The sequence below is a fragment of the Acinonyx jubatus genome, chromosome E3 (assembly GCF_027475565.1).
Source record: "Acinonyx jubatus isolate Ajub_Pintada_27869175 chromosome E3, VMU_Ajub_asm_v1.0, whole genome shotgun sequence".
NCBI lineage: Eukaryota > Metazoa > Chordata > Mammalia > Carnivora > Felidae > Acinonyx > Acinonyx jubatus.
This window is the reverse complement of record NC_069398.1, coordinates 17,165,105-17,182,897: the sequence shown is the minus strand read 5'-3', so window position 1 is coordinate 17,182,897 and position 17,793 is coordinate 17,165,105. Positions and strand designations below refer to the sequence as shown.

General features: G+C 58.4%; 1 protein-coding gene across 5 annotated transcripts in view; it reads right to left on the bottom strand.

Annotated features, from left to right (window-relative positions):
• Nucleotides 1-410: 410 nt before the first annotated feature.
• Nucleotides 411-17,793, bottom strand: part of IL21R (interleukin 21 receptor) — a 33,602-nt gene continuing 16,219 nt past the window's right edge. For 4 of the 5 annotated variants that reach the window (XM_053213232.1, XM_053213231.1, XM_053213233.1 and 1 more), the window contains 8 exons: nucleotides 13,240-13,304; nucleotides 10,315-10,417; nucleotides 7,983-8,182; nucleotides 6,064-6,209; nucleotides 5,037-5,214; nucleotides 4,661-4,754; nucleotides 3,573-3,654; nucleotides 411-1,928 (listed from right to left, as the gene is read on the bottom strand). In XM_053213232.1, coding sequence (XP_053069207.1) covers nucleotides 1,164-1,928; nucleotides 3,573-3,654; nucleotides 4,661-4,754; nucleotides 5,037-5,214; nucleotides 6,064-6,209; nucleotides 7,983-8,182; nucleotides 10,315-10,417; nucleotides 13,240-13,288 — 1,617 coding nt within the window. In that variant the 5' untranslated portion in view covers nucleotides 13,289-13,304 and the 3' untranslated portion in view covers nucleotides 411-1,163. Of the gene's footprint in view, nucleotides 1,929-3,572; nucleotides 3,655-4,660; nucleotides 4,755-5,036; nucleotides 5,215-6,063; nucleotides 6,210-7,982; nucleotides 8,183-10,314; nucleotides 10,418-13,239; nucleotides 13,305-13,406; nucleotides 13,555-17,793 lie in introns of all 5 variants that reach the window. The other variant, XM_053213234.1, reaches the window with a different exon arrangement.

Here is a 17,793-nt window from a genome sequence, read left to right as displayed (position 1 = left end):
ACATTTGAACAGGCTCTCTGATAAATCATCAACAAGAACTTGACTTCCCCCTGAGTCCCCGGAGGGGAACGGAGGGCTACACCATCACTGCCGATTCCTCCCCGCCCCTCCCCCAAGGGAGGTTTCCACCCCCAGTGCTCCCCCCGCCCCGCCGCCGGGTACCCCAGAACCCGGCACGTACTTGTGCCCCATGAATATTTCTTGGGTGCGTTAAAGGAATAACTAAGTGGGCAGCAGGAACCAGAAACAGAAATCTTGGTTGGTGGGGGCTGTTTCTAAGAGACAGGCTGATGTTAAGCCTGGAAACCCCCCGTGTGCCCCTCAGCCTGGTGGGACAGCCCACAGGCGCCCGGGCTGTGGCTGATTTCTCAACCCCGCCCACCTCCAGCACCAGGCTTGGTCTGGGCAGCAGAAGGAAGGAAACTGAGTTTATTGAGGGTCTGCTCTGTCGCACCCTGTACCCTGGGTGACCTCACCCATTTCTCCCCAAGATGGGTCACGCACCCCCACACCCTAGTCCAAACGGGAAACTCCAGCCCAGAGAGGGGAAGCGGCTGGCCCAAGGCAGCACAGCCCAGAGGCATCACAGTTAGGAAGCAGATCTTGACCCACCAGGCTCCCCCCAAACCTCCTCACACCCAGGATCACGGTGAGCCCCCTCCATCCTCTTCCCCGCCCCGAGAAGTGAAGAGGAACAGTATGGACGTCCTGCGGCTCCTGGAGGCCGGATCCGGAGGGCTGGAATTTGGACGCCGAAGGCAGTGGCCTGGTCCCGGCAGGGCCGTGAGTAACCCTGGACCAGCCCCTCGGCACACGACCTGGGGCCACCCCATGTGTCTGGCGAGGAGCAAGGCTGGCATCCCGTGCACACAGTCACGGACGCATGTGCTTCTCACATCTGTACACACGGCGACCTCGTGTGGGCACAGACGTGTGTGGCCTCGGACACGTGACTTCACCGCGGCACGCCCCGTGCCCTCTGGCAGCTGTGCTGGTCACACACGGACACAGCAGTGTGCACCTGGGTCGCCGTAAACACCGGGCCCGGGGGCCCCGTCGGGGGGACGGGAGGTTGCAGGCCGCTTCACCCTCCGGCCCAGGGGTCCCCAGCTCTGGCTCAGGGCCGAGTGGCTCGGCCGGCTCCGGACGGCCAGTCGGCCTCGCTAGCTGGCCTGCGGCCCAGACCCCTCAGGTGGAGGGGTCATGACCACCCACTGGCGGAGGTAGCTCCTGGGGGGCCCTGCGTCCCCGGGGCTGGCGAAGTCACACTCCACAGGGCTCCCGCAGTCAGAGCCCGCGAAGCCGCTGTCAAAAGTGTCCATGTCTAGGCCGGCCGGCGGCGAGCCTGCCTCGCTTCCAGGCACCCCTCGGGGTGGCCCACCGCTCCAAGGCGGCCCCGGGGTCCAACCTGCCTCATCTTTGAGGGGCAGCTTCAGCCTGTCGAGGAGGCTGCCCAGAGGGCTGTCTGGCCCGCCAAGGCCACCAGTCGAGACGCAGCCACAGGACAGGACTGTGGTCTCTGTGTCCAAGAGCGGGTCCCCAGTGCTCGAGCCAGGCTCCAGACTGGCGTCCAAGTTCAGGGCCGGGTAGCCATCATCTCCGCAGGTGCAGGACCAGGCACAGGGCCCCTCGGTGCCCGCCACAGTCACCGTGTCAATGGACACGAGGCCATATGGCCGGTCCCTCTCCTGGCTGTAAGCTGAGCCACCGAGGCTGCTGACGACGGAGTGGGCTGGGCCCCAGAAGCCCAGCTCGGGCAGCCCGTCCGCCTCCACCAGGTCCGCGGGCTCCGGCAGCTCCGCGGGCTCCGGCCCCTTGCTAGCACCCTGCGGCGGGCAGCCGGTGTGCATCTCCAGGGACGAAAGCGCCTCTGGGCTCCAGGGCACCAGCTCCAAGCTGGAGGCAGTGAAGGGCGTGCCCACCCATTTCTGTACAAGAGAAAAGGGGCCGGTCATGACGGGACACGGGCGAGGACGGTGTGAACACAGAGACCAGACAGAGACAGCAAGTGACGGGGACACCAGTAGATAAAGAGAGTGATGGCGGCCAGAACCCTGGTGTGCCCCGTCCAGACACGCTCCTCACCACCGTCCCCTCCTCCGCGGGCTTCGGTCTCCCCACCTGCAGTGGCCTGCCAGACCACTGGTGTTCAGAGGCCCGGGGCCTGCGTAGGGCCTGGGTAGCGGGGACCAAGATTCCTGAGTGGCGGGGACATGGGGGCGGGAGGGCCTGAGTCCAGGGTGACAGAGCTGTGGCCTGGTCCCCCGGTTCACTTCCTCTGGGACGCTTCTCGATAATGACCATTTTCCTGTTGGTGTCCCCACTAGTGTGGACGCTTCGGGCGCCAGCCTCGATTCTTCCAGTCGCAGCTGCGTCCCTAGAGGCTCACACAGCGCCTCGCACACAGTAGGTGCCTAATAAATGCTTATTAACTAAACGAACGCACAGAGTGAATCAGCGACAAGCCGCTTGGGAAGGCCTCTGTGTGCTTAGTGGGTGAAGGATGTGGGGCGATGATAAATCGAGGCGGCAGCCCCCAAGCTTTGAGAATCCCCCTGCCCTCGCTGGCCGGGGGTCCCACTCATGACACAGGGCCCCCACCCAATGGGGAGTGAAAATCCCTGAGGACCCGGGGCTCCCAGTTCGGGCACCTTCTGCCTCAGAAAACCCATCTCAGGACCCGGCTGAGGCCCCCGTGACTGATTTGAAATTACTTTGGCCTTTCTGTGCCTCAGTTTTCTCCTCTGCAAAACGGACCTACCAGCGGCACCGACCCCACGGGGTTATTGCAAAGAGTGAACGGGTTCCTATCTCTGACGCTCCTGAGGGTCGGTCGAGGGAGCACCAAACAGGTGCTCGAGCTTCAGGGCAGGTGCAGAGGGGAGACGAAAGTCTCTCTCCCGTGGGGGTGGGGGGAAGCCCGGGCCGCTCCCCTGCCTCCCTAAGGCCGTTTCCCCACCCCGAGCCTCAGACAGAAGGGGCAGGGGGCAGAGAGCGCTCAGTGCGTTGCCAGCCAGCCAGCAGGGGCTCAGCTACTGCTCTGGTCCGCGTTTCCTGACATCCAGGTTCAGACGGAGGAGGCGGGCTGCTCCCCTCCCCACCCCCCCCCCCACTCCCCGCCCCGCCAGTCACCACATCCTCTGTGCGGCGGGCCCTCCCACGCTGGGTGGGTGTCGAGCGGTAAATGGGCACAGAGCCCCGTGGGCGCCAGCGGGTGCCGGGTGGGTGGGGCTCAGCGGGAGATCCGCGTGTTTTGCAGGTAGGGCCAGAGGCTCCCCAGAACCCGCTCCCCGTCTACCTCCCTGTCAAGGGCTCCTGACAAAAGACCCAGGAGGCCAGTTTGTGGCTCAACCACCCCCTGGCCCAGCTGGGCTCCCCGGTCGGGAAATGCCACCCGGTGTCGTGTCATTCTTACAACAGGTCTGCCCCACCGGAATGATTTCCTGCACTTTGCAGGTGCGGCGACCGAGGCCTGGCTGAGGCCCAGGGGCTCTGGGCCCACACCTGGTGCACGTACGCCCCCAGGGGACGAGAGGTTTCGAGGGGTCTGTCCCCGGGGGCAGGGCACTCACCCTGAAGTCTCCGCTGTGGCTCACGTAGAGGGGCTGGAAGAACTGCTCTGGGCTGGGCACCTGTACCCACTCTTTACACAGCCTGGGAGGGCAGAGACAAGGTGAGAACCCAGCTCCCCAGCCCCCCAGCAGGCAGCCCGGCCTCCCACTCAGGTGCCCCCCCCCCCACTTTGTCCCGCAGGAGACTCAGCCCCTCCCAAAACACACCCCGGCACCTCCCTTCCAGTCCTCTACTCCCGGGCCTCAGTTGCCACATCTGTAAAATGGGGGCAGGGAGTCTCGTGAAAGTGCCCAGGGTTTAAGTGCCTGACTGCTTATTCTCTGCAGGGCCGGTGCTGCCCCTTCTGAGCCTCGACTCCCTCCTCTGCCACCAGGGACGCCATAGGGGAGTGAGGGGGGGTCGGTGGGTGTCCGCATGGCGCCCCGGCTCCCCGGCAGCCAGACAGTGCTCTGTGCTCTCCGCTGTTATTCGTGTCGCTCTGTCTCCCCCTCCAGCTTCCCTGCCTCTGGATGAAGACGAACGAATTGAACTGTGCCCGGGGTGGGTTGCAGGCTGTGGGGGCGCGGATCCCCTGCCCAGGGCTCGGCACGCGGCACCTGCCTTTCCTGCCCCTGCCAGCAGCACTCATGAAGGCCAAGGGCGTTTAGGTTTTAACGTTAATCGGTGGCGACCTTCAGCAGAAACCTTTCACCCCCACCTGGCGGCCCCACGTGACCCCCCGCCCCCAAACCCCGGACTCAAAGCTTAAACTTCACCAGACGAGATCATAGCCTACGTCACCGTCAGGAGCACAGGCTCAGCCCCTCTTATTTCAGAGCTGTGCGGCTTTGGGCAAGTTCTTTGACAGCTCTGCGCGTCCTCGGTTTCCCCATTTGCGCAGTGAAGGTTGTCACCGAATATCCAGCTCATAGGGCTGCTGTGAAGGGGTGAGTGGGCACCCCGGCTGCACGGTGCCCAGTCAACAGGAGCCGTTTCCTATCTCCGTCACTGTCACTATCACTGTCGCGATGACAGGTTGTGTCCCCCAACCGTGGGTGGGCACAGAGAGGCCGAACCCCTCCCTGCCTCCCCGAATCCCTGGCCTCACCTCCAAGGCAGGTCGATCTTCAGGCCCAAGAAGACTATGACTACAATGACCAGGAAGATATACAGCAGGTAGATGTGGCCGTCTCCCTTTAGCTCTAGGAAGGAAGCAGACCCTGGGTAAAATGGAACCAACCTCCAGCGGAGGCCACAGGGGGGGGGGGGGGGGGGGGGTGGTCGACGGGTCGGGGCTGGTGTGGGGAGGCATTGGAGGCTGCCGGTGCCTCGAAGTGAGACGGGCTGGCAGCCTGCTCCCACTCCCGCCCCACACAAGCGACTTCATCTCTCTGAGCCTCCGTGTTCTCAGCTGCAAAATGGGCAGATGCCCCTAGCATGGAGTGACTAGGAGCAACCGGATGCCTCACAGGAGTCCTACCCACCTTCCGGCAGGGTGTGAAAGGTGACTGGGTCACTCCACTCGCTCCACGTCCCCTGGAAGGAAGAGCCGGGCTGCGGCCCCGAGCGCACCTGGACCTCGTAGTCCGAGTCAAAGCGGAACTCCAAGGGAAGGAGAGAGACGCTCCTCGCGTCCACGGAGACCAGCTTTCTCCCCGGACTCTGCCGGCACAGAGACAGGATGCACCGGGTCGGCCCAGGCCAGCCCCCACCGGCAGCAGAAGCACCACGAGAGGGTCCACGTCTCTCCTGCCGAGTCCCTGCCCCCCTACAAGGACCAGGCTCAGCCTGAGTCCCGGCCACTACAGGGTGGGGGCAACATGGAGCCACGGGCACTGCCTAAACCTTGCACGTCATACAACGCCTTGTTCTGTTTCCCCGTGACCCCAGCTGTCCTGGCAGGGGACCCTCGCCGCAGGGGCTGGGGACGCCCCAGGAGCAGGGGTGGCCCCCTCCTGGGAATTTTTACCCAGTGGGCCCTTTTGGGATTCTCCCACAGAGGGCCTTCTCAATAGCAGGCATTTCTGGAAGCCTTCAACCACAGGCATCCCAGGAACGGATGCCTCTGGACGTCTTCCCCTGGGGACCGTCCAAACTACCGCACGTATGGAATTCTTCAACTGGGACCCCTCTGAAGGGTGGATGATTCTAGAGGTCTTTGGCCGCCATGGTTCTGAAGAGAGGACCATTTGGGATCTCTCCAACACTCTAAACAAGGACACCTCCAGAAGCCTTCAGCTGGGAAACAATGGTCCCTCTAACACTGGACATTCTCGGTTATTGAAACTTCCAGCGTTCTTCAATTGTGGCCGTTCTAAGCCCAGCGGGAAGGTTCCGGATGGCGCCCATCTCTGAAACTTCCTCTACTGTGACCGGGCTCAAGGTGGAGCCCGGGGAAATGCCAACCCCTTCCTCTCTGGCACGCTGTCTCTAGGAGCCCCCTCCCCACCGCCAGCACCCAGGCTGTTCAGCCCTGTGCCTCCCCTCCCCTCTGTCCCCCGAGAGCCTCACCAGTGCCCAGGGGTCTCCCTGCCTCCTGTACCGCAGCTCATGCTGTAGCTTGCCCTTCAGCGGATAGGAATCGTGATTGGAGTCCCAGGAGACGTTATAATGTTCCGAGAAGGTCACGGTCACATTGAAGGGGGGGGACGGCTTGACTTAAAGGAAAAAGCCAGAAAGATAAGAAGGGGTGAGACTGGGCAGCAGCCGAGGAGGGTGTGGTGGCGGGAAGAAGTTCCCCGACACCAGCTGGGCGATGGTGAGGTCGGGATCCGTGTCCCCCCCACCCCAAGTGACTCTGGGGGAAACAGCCCCTGTCTCTGGGCCTCAATTTGTTCCTCTGGGAAATGGGAGGTTTAGACTAGCCGGGGGCTGCAGCCGCAGGGGCAGGAGGGTGACAGGAGTGGGCATAGCCTGTCTGGGGACTGAGGCCATGTAAAGGGCCCTCCCAGTGTAAAGGGAGATGCCATCACTCAGGCTGGGCAGGACTGCAGACCAGGGTGGCCAGAGAAGGACAACCTGGAATCCCAGACGGGGAAAAGCTCTCTCAAGCCCTGAAGGAGCCACTAATCCAAAACCTTGCCAAGCAACATGTGAGCCAGAGGCACCCGTGCCTAGACGATGACATCATTTCCGTTCTAAACGATGACATCATTTGCTCTTAGCTCCAGCTTCCCTGAGAAGCCCAAAGATTCTCCATTAGCATCGATGCTAATGAGCCATTGTTAATTGATGCTAACGTGCGATCGTTAATATTAATTAATGCTAATGACAAAAGCGATCACTTCCGTACAGGAGCAGAGGCACCACCCGCCCCTTCTCCAGGATCTTAGCTATGTCGGGCAGAGGTTGTCCTCTCCGGGGTCAGTGTCGCGCCCACGGCTCCCAGGACAGGGCAGGAGCAGGAGAAATATTTGTAGATCAACAAATGAAACTTGCAGGGGCCGCAGGAAGGAACTGGAAAGGTGGGTTGCTGCCTCTCGCTCAGAGGCCGGAGGGTGGCCCTGCTCCGTGAGCTTGCCACGCTGAGATCCAGAGGGCCCAATGAGCATGTGCGTGCCCGTATGCATGCATGTGCACGTGTCTGAGACAGTGTCTCTGTCCATGCTGTCCAGGCCAGGGTTGGGGGGACATCTGTGCATTTGAGGGTGTACTTATGACTGTGTGTGTGTGCACGTGTACAAGTGTGGGTGCGTCTGGATACATGTGAAGCTTTGCTCACCCGCTGTGTGCCAAGTGGTGCAAACATGGACCCCCAGAGTGTGAATGACGATGGCCTCTTATCTTCTTGTCCCACCGCCGGGAATCTGGGGACAGTAACTCCCAGACCTCAGGGGCTGAGCCTTCCCAAGGACAGGTCCCTCTTGGCGGTCTGTCTGCACACCTCTGGGCACGGGGCTCTCACTCACTCCCTGGACCCTCCACTTTGGGTACACGCGCACGCACACACACAAGCACACGCACACAGCTGCTTCCTATGCCCTTCCCCGCCCCACCCTGGTTCTGGACCCATAGAAACAACGGTTTCCACCAGGGTCCCTCCCTTCCTCCAGGGTGGAGGGAAATTCTGGGGCCCCATAAATGGGAGAAATCTCAGGGAAGTTTTTCCCTTGTGACAGTCTCCCCCGCTCGCCTCATGATGGGGGCAGAATCCCAGAGAGTTGGGATTTAAAGGGCCCTCATTCTACAAAGAGTGAACAAGTCCAAGGTCACCTACAGGCAGGTCCTGGGCCCCAGGCCAGGCCCATTTCGTGCCTCTGCTTCCTCTCTTTGGTTAAGGCCCAAGCCTGGTTATCAACCCAACACGACTTCACATCTGCAGAACAAACTCTAAGGGCAATAAGGACACAGGACAGGTTGGTTTCGATGATGGGGGAGGGCCGGCCCGGGGGGCAGGGGGACCTGTGCTCCAGGTCCCGCGGGATACTCACTGCTCTTAGCCAGGACAAAGCTGCCACACTCCTGGGAGCGATTGCCGGACTGATCTGTCATGTTGACACTGAAAATGTCGTCGGCCATGAAGTGGAACACATCCATGTGGCACGTGTACTCTGTGTGTGTGGCATTGTGGGTGGACCGGCGGAGGCTGCAGGAGGTGACCTCGTCCACTAGTTCTCCGTATAGGTCTTGCCTTCAAGGACAGAGCAGCCGATCATGGCTGGAAGCCAGCGGGGCTCAGTGCACAGGGCCAGGGCGGAAGCCCCGAATCTTGGGGCTGGGCGGGATTTGAGGCGAGGCTGGGGGTCACCTGGTCTACCAGCACTTTCCCAGGGAAGGTATTCCTTCCCCTGCAGCATCCCCGATGGGCTGTCTCCAGGCTTGGCTTGCATGCCTCCAAGGAACCGGGAACTCACCATCTCACATAGGGCAGCAACTCTCAGCTTGCCTAGACTGAGCCTAAATCTGTCCCTGTCGATTCCATCAACTGGATCACTGTCCTACGGGAAGGAGGCTAAGGGCCAAATGAACCTCACCCCCTGCTCTGGGTGAATTTCCAGGGAGGCTGTGGAGAATGGGGCTGGGGGGGGTGGGATGCTCTGGCTTTTTAACTCCCACTGGGCAATAAACAATGGGTCTTGAAGTGTGCATAGGAGTTCGGCAGATACTTGTTTCCCTGCCTACACCTTCAGGCTCTGAACATGACCACCCTTCAGGGCCAATAGGGACATGTAGACTCTGTTCTTTGCTAAATACTTCTTAGAATAGAAACGTCTGCTCTGGGGGCGCCTGGGTGGCTCAGTCGGTTAAGCGGCCGACTTCAGCTCAGGTCACCATCTCACGGTCCGTGAGTTCGAGCCCCGCGTTGGGCTCTGGGCTGATGGCTCAGAGCCTGGAGCCTGCTTCCAATTCTGTGTCTCCCTCTCTCTCTGCCCCTCCCCCGTTCATGCTCTGTCTCTCTCTGTCTCAAAAATAAATTAAAAAAACGTTAAAAAAAAATTAAAAAAAAAAGAAAAAGAAAAAGAAACGTCCACTCTGGCCTCTGCCCACCTCTTACCTTCTTTGCTTGTTATTCTCGCTCACACTGACTCACTCTACTCGGGCCACACTGACTTCCTCACTATTCCTCAAACTCGGCCGCTCTCCCTCCCTCTGGGCCTTTGCACGGGCAGTGCCCTCTGCCTGGAATGCTCTTTCACCAGCTCTCCGGCTGCTTCCTCATCCAGAGCGACCTGTCCTGACCACCTGCCCCCATGTCACTTGCTCTGTACCCCCGTGGCCCAGGTTCCCGTTCCCTTTCATTGTTATCAGAAAGCAGCCTGACAGTTGTGTGTGTGATTATTGTCTGTCTCCCCAGATACTTCCCACACTGCAGAGCTTCTGGGACCCCATTGGTCTTGTGCTCTGCTGAGCCCCCAGGGCCTGCAGGGGTGTAGCATTAATTATGGCAAGACTCCTGCTAAGGCAGGTGAGCCAGAATCCCCCGGCCCTGGATGCCTGATGAGGCTCCTCACTTCCCACCATCCCCCTGGGCGACACCTGACCAGCCCGAGCTGCCGTCAGCAAGAACTCTATTAGGTCATTTAGCCAGAAACCCCCTTACCCTGGCCTCGTCCTATTGGTAATTTTCTATCCACTGACCCCCCCCCTGCTCCTTGGCTCTAAATCCCTGCTTTTCCTGTCCCACCATTCTTAAACGAGTGTCGTCAGTGAGCTTTTTTTTCACCATCCGGACGGATGGGGGCCCCGCGGATTTTGGAATCAAGCGGCCTGTGTTTCAACCCCAGCTCCACCAGTCACCAGCTGTGCGACCTTGGGCAAGTTGCATAACCTCTCTGAACCCCGGAGTCCTCGTTTGTAAAACGGGAGCAATAATCGTGAGGACTGGAAGGGATCATTCGCAGGAAGCACGGAGCAGGGAGGCACGGAGGGCTCAAAAAGAAAAAAAAAATCACGTGGGAGTCTGGTCATCCGCGGGTCTCAAAATTACAATTGGGCTTCCGTGGGCGAGAGAGTACAGCCTTTGGAGCTGGACCGAACTGCCCCGTTCATCTCTCAAGGGCATGCTCCGGACACGTCGGTGGGCCCCGTGTGGCCGTCCCTAAGACCGGCACGGTGATTCCAGGCTCACAGTCTTTCTTGGGGCTAAACCACATGCTGCTGGTGACATTGCTGACAGGACCGTCTGGAAGTGGCGGCTGTTATTTTAATTGCTAAGCCACGTGCCCGGCACACAGTGGGTCCAGCTCCGCCTGTGGTCCCGAGGTCCCGCTCCACCCAGGCAGTCCCAGGGCCAGTGAGGCCCGGCGAGGCCCGGCCACTTACCAGGTAAGGGTGAGTGTGCCGGGGTGGAGGGTCCATGTCTCCAGGGTGCAGGTGACTGTCTTGAAGTAATCGGTGTAGCAGACGAGGTCTAGGCAACCCCAGGCTGGAAGGTTAGGAAGAGAGAGGCCGCGGTGGGGGGCGGGCCGGAGGTCGAGTGGAGCCTCACTCCTTCACCCCCTCGAGGGCTGGAGGGTGAGTGGAGGCGGGGATCCCGGGGTCAGGACGAATATGGCAACCCAGGAGCCACTGAGATGCGGGCTTGGGGAAGGGGGTCCCTGCCACCTAGGAGTCCCTTGTGTGACCCCCGAGTTTCAAGGCTAGCTATGGAGACAGGACACTCTGAATGTGAAACGTAACAAACGAAGCGGCCCCCACTCCCCTCAGCCCTTTCTCCCCTGAGCCCCGTGTCCAGCCACCAGCTCTGTGTCCCTCCTGGCCAGTCCCCTTCTCGGTGGCAAATCCTGAACTCCCCAGACACAGGGGTGAATCTGCAGGTCCTGCGAGAGGGATTTGTGAGGTCACCGGGAACACAGCTGGAAAATGCCCCCAAGCCCCCAACAAGGAGGAGCCCTCTGTTTCACAGCAGCTGGTGCGGGACAGGCCGCAGACCTCCGTGGGGCCAGAAGGGCGTCGAAGGAGTAAGAAAACATCCCCCCAAACCAAGAAGCCTTCAAATACTTTGGCCAAAACGTATTATCCTTCTGGCCACACCGCTGCCTCCGCCGAGTGACGTGGGCCATTTTGTTGGGAGATTTCATGCTCTCCCACCCCCGACATGAATCGCTCCCCTTTATTCTAAAGGCATAGGTGCAGTCGTAGCCTAAATGCACCTACATGTTTGACAACACAGCTAATAACCTTTAGCTTCGTTTGGTTTTGTAAGATCAAGGGCCAAGAGTCCTGTTTCCCCCGCCCCCAACCCCCCAGCTATTTACCAGAAATTTGTTCCCCTTTTTAAGCGGATTCATTCTTAGTGGCTATTTTCCTATGTGTCCTTCACTAATGAAGGCCCAAGGGGGTGGTGGGTACATTCCCTTCCTGGGCCTCACTTCAGGCCAGAAGCCAGATCTGCAGGCAAGGAGGCTGTTGCCAGAAAACCCTTCTTCGGCTGCCCCTGCCATCTTATAGATGAAGACCTGCAGGCTCTGAGACTGGACCACACCTCCAGCCACTCTGGGTCCGGGTCCGGGTCTGGGTCTGGGTCGCGGGGACGCTCACCCAGGAAAGGAAAATCTCATCTGAGCTACCGACTGACATCCGCAGGCGCAGCAGACATTACTAATCGATCACGGCACTCTCTCCCCTGGGCGACCCTCAGAATCCTCCTCAACACAATTCTCCGTGTGGCCATCACCAAGGGCGCTGAGTTGTGGCGGGGAGTCCAGCTCTAGGAGGAGGCATCCTCCCACCCCCGGGGAGGAACCCAGGGGCCCTGCGCCGACACTTGGTGGTGAAAACCTCTTTTGTCTTGATCTTGGCAGGGCCTAGACCCCGGGGCCGCAGAAGCCACCGTGCTGGCCACGTTCATATACTCCTTGTTTATGCTCTGGTTATTCTCCCTCAGGGTTCCAGAACTTGGAGAGGAGCTGCCATTCCCAGCCAGGCTCGAGGTCACCAAGGGACAAAGTTTGTCCCAAACTTAACATGAGACACTGGGGAGGGGACAGCAGCCACGAAGCCAGCGTGGATGTGCTTTCAGGGGCCGAGTCGCCTGGTCGGTAGCCCAACCCCCGGGCCACCCCCTGCCCCGGGTCAGCAAAGCGTGCAGGAGGCTGCGAGAGGCCAGAAAAGTGGACGTGTGACTCATGACTGCTCCGAGTCCCTGATTGTAAGCTGGGGACACTGGCCCCCGTGCAGGGTGTGGGAGTATGCGGGTGGCATCACACCAGCACAGACCACGCTGCCTGCCCGGGCACTCAGTTAAAGCAGCAAAGCGAAGAGGCTAAGCCCACGGGGATGAGACAGACTTAGGGTTCCAGCGGCCTGGCTGTGTGGCTCTGGGCCTATCCCTCAACCTCTCTGAGCCTTGGTGTCCTCAAGTGAGAACCGGATGTCCGGGCAGCACGGACTGCACGGGGCGGTGAGGCGATTCCCGGCACCCAGTACGCAGGGAGGGATTATGATTTGCACCCACGGGGCGTGGCCCCCTGGCGGGTGACCTAGCACGGGTGCTGGTCACTCAGAAGAGGAAAATAAAAGAGGCAGACATCTGTTTCCTGAAGAGACTATTTGAAGCTCTGGGTCTTTCGGTAAAAACCAGAGAGAAATTCAGAGTCAGCAGAGCAGCGGCCGAGGGACCCTGCTTCCAGTCCAGCCCCACTGTTGAGCCTGGATGCCACGTCCCGCCTCCTCCGGGAAGGCTTCCTGGATCTCTCAGCCCCGGCTGTGCCTCCAAGTCTAACCTCTGGCCTTTCCCAGTGCAGGTCTCTGACTTCTCTCCCTCCGAACTGCAGCGTCCTCTAGTCCCCTGGGGCGCCTTCCAGGGTTTGGCTACTTTGGTCTCCACCTCCCCTCCTCCCCCCCAACTGGGGACCATCCGTGCCTGCTGAGGATCCTGTGGTTGTTGAAAAACATCTCTCAGGAGAGCCAGTCCATCAAGACAAAAGGAGGTTAGCCCAAAGGCAGGACTTCCTCACTCCGAGGAGTGGCAGCTGCAGAGACCAAGGAGTCTCTTACCCCCTCAGGGGGACCCGAAGACCCCAGCTGTTTGCTGCAGAAGCCGGGCCGCCCGCGGGACTCAACACCAACCCCTCCCGGCTAACGGAGCCCTGCGGTTGCACGGGTTCAGCTTGACAGAGCGGGCTGGTCCAGCCCAAGCGGGCAGACACCAGAGCCCCTGTCCCGGAGCTTCCAGCCATTCCCCGGATCCCACAGGCCGGCCCGGTCCTCCCCACCCGCAGACCTGGGGGGGGGGCCCTTACTCACCACCCTGGAGCATCAGCAGGAACAGAGGGGCCGCCCAGCCACACAGCATGCTGGCTCTCGGGATCCTGGAAGAGACGCACAGTGAGAGGGCGGGCCCAGGCCTGGGGACCCAGGGACCCCGAACAGCCTCCCTGTCTCTGGTCCTTTCCCTCCCTTGGAAGCCTTGCCTCGGATTCTTGGAGAAGCCAGAGTTTGAGGAGCCCGTGGACGCTCCCAGGGGAGGGGACACTGGTATTTGACAAGCAGAGATCTTGAGTCCTGTTCTCCACGAAGCACCCGTGTGGATGCCAGTTGGCCGGACAGACGGGCTCCCCACTGAATAGCAGACCCAAGGGTTAGCCCACGAAGGAGAGCCCTCCTGGATTCCAAAGATAAGGTGAGCCCAGAATGAGACTTCCGCATCAGTCACAGAGCCCAGGTTAGTGAGTACGCTAGGAAGCTTGCGGGGAACCCAGGCCGGACCCCCCGGAGGACCCACACCCTGACTCTGGGACCCGGACGAGACGGAGGAGAGGCCTCTTTGGAAAACTGCATGGACCTGCCCGGGAGGAGCGACCCACCAGGCTGGCACTGCAGGCCTCTTGTGGGCACTTTGCCTGCTGCATCCCAGCTCTGTGTCTGCTTAAGCAGGTGCCAGCCAGAGGCCCCGGGGTTCACCTGCCCAGGCCCGGGAGCCCCATCCACACTGGCCCCTGGGGTCAGGATTGTAGCTGGAACGGGAGCCTAGAGGGATGACCCATGCAGGGGTTGAGCTATACACGCGGCTTCTTCCAGACACGATCCCTGAGCCCACATTGGGAAGACACCCCCTTCCCCCGCCATCCTGGGTTTCCCCCCACCCTACTCTGGCCCCACTAAGAGCTCCTTCTGAGCTCCCTAACGAGTCACCAAGCAGGCAGTGGCTAAGCGCACTGAGAGGTTGGGATCACCGGCTGTGTTGCTCTGGGCTGGTCACTTCCTCTCTCTGAGCCCTAGAGAGACGGTAAAGCCTGCTTCCCAGATTCTTGTGAGAGTTCAAAACAGCATTTTGCAGACAGCGCTGGACGTGGCCCCTGACACATAAACACTCAACACACAGCTGTGACTCATACAGACTTTAGAGCATTCGAAGTAGAGGGACCCCGGAATGCTCTAGCCAAGAGGTCCCTAAATTTCTCACTTTCAAAATGTGGGCCATATTTGTAGGTCGTGTGTACTTCATTTATTTAATGTTTTCTATAAATGAGCTTCCTTAAAAAAATCTAACTCCAGCGGGGCGCCTGGGTGGCTCAGTCGGTTAAGCATCTGACTCTTGGTTTCAGCTCAGGTGGTGATCTCACGGTTCGTGGGTTCGAGCCCCGCATCGGGCTCTGCCCTGGCAGCACAGGGCCAGCTTGGGATTCTCTCCCTCTCTCTCTCTGCCCTTCTCCTGCTCTCTTTGTCTCTTGAAACTAAATAATACATAAATTGTTTAAAAAAATCTAACTCCAGACTCATCCTAAGCAGTAATATCCAGAGCTCTTGTGTTTTTTCCTCACACACCTTAAAATAAATAGCATAGCTATGAAAATAAAATAATGTTGGCTGCTGAGCGCTGGCTGTTGTACGTGAGTGACGATGTGAAGACACTAGACACGCGACGCGGTGACGTAGTAGAACGTATAGTGTTGAAGACAAAAACTTTTCAGTTTTTACCAGCCTGCTGGAAGCTGGTAATCTTTTTTTTTTTTTTTTTTTTTTTTTTTGAAAGACAGAGAGAGACAGAGCACAAGCAGGGGTGAGGCAGAGAGAGCGGGGGACGCATAACATGAAGCGGACTCCAGGCTGTCAGCACAGAGCCTGACGCGGGGCTCGAACCCACGGACCGCGAGATCATGACCCGAGCCGAAGCCGGACGCTCAACCGACTGAGCCACCCGGGGGGGCCCCTGGAAGCTGGTAATCTTTATCACCTTTTAAGGACAGCCTGCCTGAAACTTTCTCAAAACCTGAGAAATACAAATCCAGAGTCCCCATGGCATTATTTGAGGACCTGGATCCAGCCGTATCTGATGTCCACCTCTGGCCTTTTCATTTATACAAGCTGGAGAAAAAACACACCCTATTTGGCTCAACCACGTTGAATTATATTTCTCTTGCTTGCCCCCAAAGATACCTGGATACGGTGGAATAGAGCAAGGGGCCCAGAATCTGAAGCCAGCGTCTCTCGGAGCAAATAACAGCTTATCTCTGGTGTTCCTTCTCTCTGACCTCGGTTATCATCTCTAAAAGGGGGACAATCATGCCCACTGCACCTGGCAGTTCGGGTCAGTGGAAAACAGATGTGACAGTGCTCCGTGAAGTATAAAATGCTATACAAAGGTGTTGGGTTCTTGCAATTACTGGCCAGCTTCTGTGAATTACTCAGCACCCCCTTAGCCCTGAGGCCCCATCATGCCTCTCTGCCTTTGCATGAGGCGAATTCGTGTGCTGAGTCTTCTCCTCGAACACCTTTCCCCCTCCCGACCCTCTAAACTCAGTCTTCGTGGCCCCCTTCCTCTACCTTTGTATCCGTGAAGCCTCCTTGGAATGTTCCAGAACGCCTGCCACTTAACTGCCTTCAAGGTTTTCACGGGCGCTATTATCTACTTGCTAATGATCTTTACCTTGCCTTCCATTTCTGGCTCCAATAAACACGTCCCAAAAGGAAATGAATCCCTGCAATCAACAGGTAACTCGTATGAAATGGAGAGACCGTGTCACTGCGGTGGTTAAAACACAGGCTCAGGGCCAGCCTGCCTCAGCTCAGACCCCAGCACTGCCGTTTATAGGCGGTGTGACCTCAGGGAAACTTCCCGGGCCTCAGAGTCCTCATCAGTGAAATGGAGACAATCCTAACCGTACCCAGCTCGGAGGGGCCCTGGGAGAAGCACGTTACTCAGTGTTTGTAAAGCCTCGGGAACAGTGCCCAACATATTTGTAGATGTTCTGTTGGTGTTTCTGAAACAAAATGGTTGCTCGGCTGTACAACTAAACGCAAGGGAAACAAAAGAGAGCAACTGAATTTGAGTGAGATGCCATCTCCCGCCTGACACGTGCAAGTGGGGCGATCCCGCCCGCGTCCATCAAAAAGGAGGATTCAAGAGCATCAGAGGGGTGTTGAGGGCCACATAGCGCCAAACTGAGATTCTCACCACTTCCCGGATCAGAGGACCAAAAGAAGACTGAAAAAGGCCTAACTCTTTCATTCGGGGGTGCAGGGATATTTCACACCTAAAGTAAGCCCCTCCCTTTGGGAAACAACAGCCCAGAATGGTAAAGGCCTCCTCCCCGGTCCCATCGCGCTCTCCCTGCGCCAGAATCTGCCCCTCGGTGGGTCTTCATGCTCAGGCTGAGTCGTAGGGACAACAGCACTTTCTCCCCAGGTGCACACCAAACCTCCCGTGTGCTTTCTGAGCGAAGGGCAGAGGGTCCCCTAGGCGCCTTCCTGCGGTGGGACCCCCTGTGGAAGGGCCTACCGCTGGGGTCTCCTACAGAGGAGTGAAGGGCGCCCGGATCCCAGCTGTGCGTCCTTGGGCAAGTTCCTGGCCCCTCTGATTCTCTGTGTTCTCATCTGTAAAATGGGGATGGGCCGGAGCCCTGGAGGGGTGTTTATCCACCAGGCTCGGAGTTCAGGGGTTGTAGTAGCTCAGACTAAAAGCCGAATTCCAGGAGATTCTAGGGAAGTAGAGAAGCTTGGAGGTCGGAAATCAGAAGCAGGAGAAGGAGGGGCCATGGGATCAGAAAGTGCTTAACCTCACAGTCAAGAAAGACATGCAAATGAAAACCACAATGACGTGCCGTTTAATTTTACTAGGTTGGTGACAATTCAAAGTCTGACAACATCGCGTGGCGCTGAGGACACGGTGTCATGGAAACACCTATTGACGGCCATTCGCGTCTGGGAAATAATGTGGATACCCTTCCACGAGAGAATGGAAAGATGAGTTGCAGTGTGATCGCTCCGTGTGAAAATGAATCGTAGCTCCGCACCAGCAAAGCAAGTGACCCCCACAAGCACAATGCATGATGAAGATAAAATAAAATAAGCAGAAATTCGTGTAAGACCATCTCTGTCACAAAAACACTGTGTAAAACAGCGCTCTCTCTATCGTTTAGGTGAACATACCTGTGTCCCGGCCGTATAAGGAGATTCAAGGGGACAATAAAAAAAAACATCAAACTCTGAATAGTGTAGAAAAGGAGGGGATGGGATGGGGGGGCGGTGGTATCCAAATGTGTCAACAGTTTGGTGAAACCGAGCAAAGCTCCCATGGGTGTTGACTCTATTATCTGATACACCTTTTTGTACGACCGAACTGTTTCATAAAAGGTCACACGTCAGTTAATCTCGTATTTGCAAAAATAAAACGTGAAGGGGGACTTCCATGTCTGGCTGCGGTGGAGTAGCTGTTATCAGATGGAAGCCCTACAGTCGAGAACAGCTACTAAGCAAGAAAAAAACGGGAGAAGACACGAGAGAGAGCGACCAAGTTAGAGAGTAGTTGAGAGGCCGGGGTTCCAGAGAGAGAGCAAAAAAAATGCATTGGAATCCTGC